Here is an 8,510-nt window from a genome sequence, read left to right as displayed (position 1 = left end):
TAGGGCTTCTGTTTTGGAAGCGCAGGAATTAAAGATTTCCCTGTGCCTCAGAAGTCACTAATAGTGCTAGTTATTAGACATCAGCTAACTAAACATGGTAGTAATCTGAAAGTTGAATTACTACTCTAGGTTTGTGACTTAGGAAATTCCTCTTCTAAAGAAACTGATTTCCTGAAAGTAAAAAGTGAGTGTCCTGAATTCAGATTTTTTTTTTTTTTTTTTTTTTTTTTGGTAACTTACAGTACTTAAAAAAAATTTTTTTAATTGAAGTATCGTTGATTTACAGTGTGTCAATCTCTGCTGTACATAAGAGTGACTCAGTTATACACAGACATTCTTTTTTATTTTCCATTTGGTTTATCACAGGATATTGAATATAGTTTGCTGTGCTATACAGTAGGACCTTGTTTATCCATCCTATATATAATAGTTGACCTCTGCTAATCCCAAACTCTGTCCTTCCCTCCCCCCTCCCCCTCAGCAGCCACAAGTCTGTTCTCTATGTGAGCTGTTTCTGTTTTGTAGATAAGTTCATTTGTGTCATATTTTAGGTTCCACATGTAAGTGATATCATATGGTATTTGTCTTTCTCTGTCTGACTTCACTTAGTATGATAATCTCTAGGTCCATCCATGTGGCTGCAAATGGCATTATTTCATTCCTTTTATGGCTGAGTAATATTCCATTGTATACATGAACCACATCTTTATCCATTCATCTGTTCATGAACGTTTAGGTTGCTTCCATTTCTTGGCTATTGTGAATAGTGCTGCTGTGAACATAGGGGTGCATGTATCTTTTTGAATTATAGTTTTGTCAGGTAACTTTTTAGTTTTCTTCAGAACCGCCACACTTTTCCATAGTGGCTGCACCAATTTACATTCCCATCAACAGTGTAGGAGGGTTCCCTTTTCTCCACCCTCTCCAGCATTTGTTATTTGTAGACTTTTTTTAATGATGGCCACTGAAGTCATATTTTTATATATTTCAATCCACTGTGTTGTATCTTTTTGGCCAACGGAATCCTTTTCAAGCTTGTTCCTACCATCACTGACTCCCGTAAGTAGTCTTTGATACGAAGTTTTTCGCTTTCTAGTGTGACAGAATGTTCCAGGCTTACCTTGAACAAGATAAACAACTTTTCTTTCTAGACCTGGAATGATCCATTTTTCCAAGGAGCTCTGGTTCCTTATTTTAAAAGAATGGCGTTTAGAGACCGCAGCCTTGGTGGGAGTGATACTCATTAATACTGATGAACCCAGTATTGTTTCGAAGACTTAACCTGGATGATCAGATCAGACCCTTTGGAAAAGCAAGGGGAACATTTTGAACACTAGGAGGGCAGAGACACACTTGTTGGCTGTCTGCAGGAAGCTTCTTTTCATTTGGTATCTTAGTATCTATCACATGTGGTTAGGTTGTGGGTGAGAACTTATCAGAGTTACCTTCAACCTGAACCAGAGGACAAAATAGGTTAATAAAATAAGGCCATTTGGGGAGAGCAGATCAGGCTGAAATTACGGGATCATGCACATGATGATAAAATGAGGTTTAAAGCTTGCCTCTGGATGATGGGGGTGGGGTGGGGAGGTTATGTTTACATTGCCTGGGGGGGTGTTTTTGTTTGAAATTATCTGAGGAAAAAGGTTGAGGGTCACAGAAAATACCCTATTAAGGGTTAGTAGTCTGCACTGTGGAGATGCAGGGTTAAAGTTACTTCAGAAAGTGTAAGGCCACCTTCCAGCCGGATCTTAACGAAGAGCCAGTTGCTCCTTGACTCCTGAACTTGGCAGTAGACATCCCTTTTTAATCTGAAAGTTCCAAGAGCTGATTTTGTGCCACTTAAATGTCTACTTTTCTGATGAAGCTACTTCATCCGATTGAAGACCTGAGGCTGCATTTGTCCTATGTTCTTAGGCTGGAGGTTCTCTCATCCTTCTCCAAAATATTTGTATCCTATAGACTCCCTGAATTTTGTGATTCTTAAGATTGGAGAGAGGTGGAAAACGAGTGTCAGATTGCAGTGCTGTTAGTGTACTTTCACTTGAAAACGAGGTAGGAAGAATCTAAACATTTAAGTACTGTGTCCCAAAGTATGTATTTAAGGCTTAGGATTAATCAGCAAGCAAAACAGGTCACTGCCCTCCAGGGCTTGCATTCCATTGGGGAAGCAGTCAACATACATTCTCAGCTACCCTTCAGACAACCAGGAATTTTACAGATGAGAATTTGCTCAGAAAATTGTGAATTTGCCAGCCGAGAGCTAGGAATTGAGTGTAGTTGTGTCCGACTCCCAACACCAAACTAGCACATAGCCGCACCTGGCCCCAACTACCATACTTTAGCCTGGACTGGTAACAGCTTTTTTGCTGGCCTCCTTACTGCCACTGTCGTACCATTCCAATGTATTCTTACCAGCTGCAGTAAGCTTTAAAAGCAAACTGGATTTTGACCCTTCGTTTCAAAGCCTTTGATAAATTGCCAAACAAATGGGTATATCCACACTGAGTACTACTTGACAATAAGAAGGAACAATGATAAAAGCAACAAGGGATGAGGCTGAATTTCAAACATGCTGAGCAAAAGAAGCCAGACACAAAAGAGCACATAGATGGTTCCATTTCTGTGAAACTAGAACCTAGTGCCAGCAGACTAATGGTAACTTGAGACTAGTGATGGGTGTGGTGGGAGGTTGCCTGAGAAAGGTGTTTACAGAAGTATAAACATTTGTCAAGCTCCAAGCATTTAAAAGTTGTACATAGAGGGCTTCCCTGGTGGCGCAGTGGTTGAGAGTCCGCCTGCTGATGCAGGGGACACGGGTTCGTGCCCTGGTCTGGGAAGATCCCACGTGCCGCGGAGCGGCTGGGCCGTGAGCCATGGCCGCTGAGCCTGTGCGTCCGGAGCCTGTGCTCCGCAACGGGAGAGGCCGCAACAGTGAGAGGCCCGCGTACCACAAAAAAAATAAAAGTTGTACATAAATAGTGCCTTAAAAGGCCTTTGAAGGTTTCTGACAGGTACCTATTGCCTGTTTTCACCCTCTTGCCACTCTTGGCTAACCCTGCGTGTCACCTAGCCTTTTCCCACTTGCAGGCAATTGACATCTTTTGCCTGGAATGTTCCCTTGTGTGGCTGGCTCTCCCACTTTTGGGTCTTAACCTAAGTATTACTAATTGGTGTTCTCTATCCCACTGTTTTCCTTCAAAGTGCCAGTAAGCTTGAATTTACCTCTTGGCTCATTTGCTTATTGCCCATCTTCCTTAGTAGAAGTAAAGTGCTTTTTCCAAGCAGGGGCTTTGTGTGTCTTCACCCAGGGCCTGACACAAATAGTGATTGAATGAATTGGTGAGAAGTGACTACCAAATTAGTGACCCATATTAAGTGCTATACGAACATGTCAAATTTGAATAGAAAAAAGTTCATTTAAGATTCATCTGGGAGGCTTCCCTGGTGGCGCAGTGGTTGAGAGACCGCCTGCCGATGCAGGGGATACGGGTTCGTGCCCCGGTCCCGGAAGATCCCACATGCCGCGGAGTGGCTGGGCCTGTGAGCCATGGTCGCTGAGCCTGCGCGTCCGGAGCCTGTGCTCTGCAACGGGAGAGGCCACAACAGTGAGAGGCCCGCGTACTGCAAAAAAAAAAAAAAAAGATTTATTCATCTGTATGGTAATAAGTTTGCAGGTGTGAACAATGGAAAGGAAGACTGTTAAAATGACAGGATTTAGAGTCAAAAGATTCTTTTCAGTAAATTAAGAATGATCCCTGGGCTTCCCTGGTGGCACAGTGGTTGAGGGTCCGCCTGCCGATGCACGGGACATGGGTTTGTGCCCCAGACCGGGAAGATCCTACATGCCGCAGAGCGGCTGGGCCGGTGAGCCATGGCTGCCGAGCCTGTGCTCCGCAACGGGAGAGGCCGCAACAGAGAGGCCCGCGTACCGCAAAAAAAAAAAAAAAAAAAAAAAAAGAATGATCCTGCTTCCCTACTTCATGAAATGGTGAAGAAAAATATAACGTGATAACCTGAAAACCATAATTAGGATTATTAATAATAGCTAAAATCTTTGGAGCCTTCATTGTGAGCCAGACTGATCTCATTTGCTATCTCGCAGCATCTTAACACTTGGTACTGTTGGAAGCTTGCTGCAATTTATAAGTAAATGTTGGAGGCAATATTCAAATCCAGGACCTCTAACTTGAGTTTATGCTCTTAATAAGGACTTCACTTGACGGGACTTCTGGGTGAATCTTACTTGGGTGATAGCTTTATTTGTGGAATCAACAAACACTATCTGAGCCTTGAAAAAAATTGCCGGCATTTTAGAATATAAATAATTATGGACCCATTTCATTCAAAAGTAATAGGAAAAACAGTACAGAAAATTGTAAGTCTGATTATTGGCCAGGAGATACTTCAAACACCCCACTTTAGCAGGTAGTAGGCCAAACCCACCTCTTGACTGGGCTGTCAGAGAAGTAAGATCAAGCATGGCGATGCCACAGGACCCAAGGGAAGCATATGTTTTGTGGTTGGGCATTGCATGCTGTCTTGGGATTTGCTGGTTCTGGCAATGAGAATGGCTAAGTAAATTCAGCCCAGCTCTTCACACAAGAACTTTCTCCATTGCTCAGCACCTAGCTTTGTAAAGGTTTTCTGTACTTGTGTCCAGTGCTGAAACAGAGGCTGTTTAAGATGGCCTCAGCTTTGAAAGGGAACTTAAATAAAATAGCTTGCAGGGAAGCCTGATAATCGGAACAACTGATGATAGTTCATATTCCATGACTAGGAAGTAGCACTGTTTGACAGTGTCTACCTCAGTTTCACTATACGTGAAATGGGGCTATCAGCCATAGCCAGTGACGCAGGAAGTTTTTAACCAAATAGTCCGGATTCCTGAGTTTTGCTTTTTGAGCTTGTTCAGTTTCTTTCCCTCTATGACAAACCCCTTAGCATTAGGCCAAAGCAGAGCCTAGCTGTCTGGAGGTCTAGACAGTGTGAGACAGTGTACGTGTGACAAGAACACCTACATTTTGAGGTTGGTGGCAAGGACAGGAGTGATTCCTCTGAAGGGGCGGAGGGGGTTAGAAGAGATGCCCTTAGAAGGGACCTGGTTAAAAGAGTCAAACTGCTTAGTGTGCAAAGAGTGGCAAATCTCAGCCTGGAGGCCGGCAAAGGGCCTAGAGTGGTCGCTGACCATAGTCCTGCTGGCTCCTCCCGGGCCTGTATAGCCTGACCGGGCTGGGCTGCAGTGAAGCCTTGGGGACGCTAGGTGGCAGCCGTGCGTTTCCAAAGCTGGCTCACCTACCGGAGAGCCCAGCTGGGATCTCGGGAACCGACCCGGGAGCCCTGGAAGGGGGTCGGTGGGGGTGGGGTGGGGGCTTAAGAGACGCCCTCGAGATCCCCTCCCCTCAACGGCAGGGACGGAGATTGAAAGAGGGCTCACATAGGGTGGCCAGCCGTCCGAGAGGGCGCCTGGGACCTGCCACGATCCTGCGTGAACTCACAGAGCGGGTAAAAGCGACCCCCTTAAGTGGAGCCGCCCCGAGGGCTGGGCCTGACCCGCTCCTTCCCTGCTCCCCACTCAAGCGCCGGTGGCTGTGAGTGCGAGTAGCGAATGTGGGCGAGCAAGGACGTTCCGCACCTAACTGCGTTCTTGGGGACCGCAGCCTGTCCAGTTCCGGCAGCGTTTGCGCCGTGGCGCGGGGTCGTTGCGCCCAGGCGCAGAATTCCGACGGCTTCGAGCGCTCACCAGCTCCAGCCTAGCTGGCTCTGCCCCTTCGGAGCTGCCGGTCCCGTCGCCGAGAGTCTGAGCGCCTCCCTCCAACCCGGAGCCGCCAGGAGAAGGAGGAGGAGGCAGTGGAGAGGCTGCGGCAGGCAGGCAAGCAGGCAGGGCCGCCTTTGATGTGGGCGCGGCGCACCCAGGCTAGCTGAGCGCCCGTCCGGCCGCGCCCCGAGGGGGGAGCCCCCGGGCCCCGCATCCTCATTGTGCCGGCTCGGGCCCGGGCCCGCCCCCGGCCCCCCGCCCCCTCGCCGCCCGCGCGTAGAAAACGCCCCGGCCGCCGCCAGTGGTGGGAGGTGGCGATGCGCACGGCCGGAGAGACGCGGAGGAGGAGACATGAGCCGGCGGGCGCTCAGACGGAGCGGCCGTGACGCGTTCGTGCTGCAGCCGCGCGCCCCGGCCCCGGAGCGCTGACCCCTGGCCCCGCGCAGCCCCGCGCCTCGCCTGGAGAGCGCGCCCCAGCTTCCAGCCCCGCCACGCATGCTGCCCCCGGAGTAAGCCGGGCAGCCAGCCTCCCGCAGACGCCCGGACGGCCGGACGGCCGGCCGGCAGTGAGCAAGCTTTCTCGCACCGGCCGGTGCCTCCTGCACAGCGGCGGCCGCCCCGCAGCCCCCGCTCCAGCCCGGAGGGCGCAGCGCTCGGGAGGAGCCGCGCGGGGCGCTGATGCCGCAGGGCGCGCCGCGGAGCGCCCCGGAGCAGCAGAGTCTGCAGCAGCAGCAGCCGGCGAGGAGGGAGCAGCAGCAGCGGCGGCGGCGGCGGCGGCGGCGGCGGAGGCGCCCGGTCCCGGCCGCGCGAAGGGGACATGTGCAGGCTGGGCTAGGAGCCGCCGCCTCCCCCCCCGCCCAGCGATGTATTCAGCGCCCTCCGCCTGCACTTGCCTGTAAGCGCCCGCGTGCGGGGCTGCCCACCCTGCCTGGACGTCTGTCCGTGTGCCTGTGGCTCTGTCTACCCGCCCGGCCGTTCTTCTGACTTTCCGACTGCGTATCTGTCTGTCTATACGCGGGTTCCCCTCCCTCCAGTCCCACTGACTGCCTCTCCATCTCTCTCTCCCGCAGGTGTTTACACTTCCTGCTGCTGTGCTTCCAGGTACAGGTACGTGGGCTTCTGACTCTGACCTCCCCCCCCCCCCAGCCCCTGTCTCCCGGTACGTGTCTACCCCCCCTCCCCCGGGCCGCGCCCCCTCCCTGTGCCCCACCCCTCCTGGGCGCCGAGCCCAGTGCACCTGTTCCCAGGGCGCGGAAGGGTGGCTCCAAATACGCCCAGCGCGGGCGGGGGACCGGCCAAGGGCAAGGGGCTCTGTTGCGGGACTCAGGCTGGCGCGGGCTGCCACGGCCCCTGTCGGCTTCGGCTGGGAGAAGATGCTCGGAGCCGGCGGCCTCAGCCGCTACAATGTGCCCGGCTCCAAGCCCCCCCCTTCCCCCCCACCCCGCTTCCCCGCCCGGCCCGTAGCCGGTGAGGAGTCAGGACGTAGGGATTTTCTCTGCCAACCGTCCCTTAACATCTCCGTTCGCTCTTCCAAACAAAAAGGCTCCTTTCAACCGAGTGGATTTGGAGTCCAGGGAGAAAGCTTCAGTTGTAAATTACTCTGTGGTTTCAAAGGCGTTTGCAGCATTGAGAGAAGGACAGAGAGGGAGAGAGAGAGATGTTGTGCTAGGAGGGGAGACTGGGGTGAGAGCGAGCAGAGCGGGGCACCTGGGCCGAGGGACCACTGCCTGCGAGGCGGCTCCGGAACGGGCCGCGCTCCGCAACGCACACCCTTGCCCAAGGTAGTGCAGCCCTCAGCTGGTTCCCCGCCTAGCTCCCCGCTCGCTTGCTCTCCTGAATCAGAAGAGGGCTTGGCGCTCAGCCTGGAAAGCACTTGCTAAAATCTGATCTGTTACTTCAGCAGCTTTCAGACTCGGGAAGGTCTTGGCACGCAGACAGTTGGAACACTGGGGCTTCCAAAGCCGTGGAAATGAAGGAAAAGGGTTGGGGGGCGGGGGGAGGGAAAGAGAAGAGGGACTGAGGGAGCTGACTTCAGCCCCGATTAGAACCAGACCAGGCTGCCTCAGCTTGGAGGGGGGGCGCAAAGGGAAAGGGAATAGGAAGTGCCAGCTGCCCTAGCCCTCCACCACCTAGTGCTCTGAAGGAGGCGCCCTAGGAGGAGCTGGGCTGGGGCCAAAAGAGATTATGGGCCAAAAGAGCCCCTTCCCCGTCTGGGTTGAAGGCAGGTGTCCTCATAGGGTTCGAGAGGATGCTTGGGCCTTAGCTTTCTGGATTCCCGAGGTGCCCAGGGAGAGCACCGAGCAGGCAAAGTGGTGGTTCTCCCAGGTGTGTGTGTTGAGCGCTGTTGAGATTCACGGGTCTCTTGCGGAGGGCGGCTACGGTGGTGGTGAGACTGCTTATCTCCCCTCCCACTCCTGAGAGAGAGCTGTTACCATCGGGATGGACATTGAGGTGAGGGCAACTAGTTGGGACTGGGGGCTGGAAGGATGGATGGACAGACTGATGGGTTCTTTCCTTCTGTTGGCCAGGCTGGGGTTCCTGGTGACTCCTTGAATCAATACAACTGGAGTCAGTAACTTAAGACTGGCCGTTTGCCAAAGCAGATGTGACCCTGTGTGGTTGCAGGGGGCAGGGTGGGGAATGGCTGGTGTCAGAGAGAGAGGCCAGTGCCAGGCGTAGCCTGCTTGGTTTGCAGCTGAGTCCCCATGCAGAGGGCGGGCCCCAGGGTCACCCCGGGGGACTGCCTGTCTGA

General features: G+C 52.6%; 1 protein-coding gene across 2 annotated transcripts in view; it reads left to right on the top strand.

The window, feature by feature from the left end:
* The first annotated feature begins 6,128 nt into the window (after window positions 1–6,128).
* FGF18 (fibroblast growth factor 18) overlaps window positions 6,129–8,510 on the top strand; it is a 35,696-nt gene continuing 33,314 nt past the window's right edge. The window contains exons 1-2 of one of the 2 annotated variants that reach the window (XM_032625096.1): window positions 6,129–6,653; window positions 6,829–6,865. In XM_032625096.1, the coding sequence (XP_032480987.1) occupies window positions 6,622–6,653; window positions 6,829–6,865 (69 nt within the window). In that variant the 5' untranslated portion in view covers window positions 6,129–6,621. The remainder of the gene's footprint in view (window positions 6,654–6,828; window positions 6,866–8,510) is intronic. The other variant, XM_032625097.1, reaches the window with a different exon arrangement.

This window comes from Phocoena sinus, chromosome 3 (assembly GCF_008692025.1).
Source record: "Phocoena sinus isolate mPhoSin1 chromosome 3, mPhoSin1.pri, whole genome shotgun sequence".
In the NCBI taxonomy this organism is placed as follows: domain Eukaryota; kingdom Metazoa; phylum Chordata; class Mammalia; order Artiodactyla; family Phocoenidae; genus Phocoena; species Phocoena sinus.
This window is presented reverse-complemented; position numbering and strand designations above follow the sequence as displayed.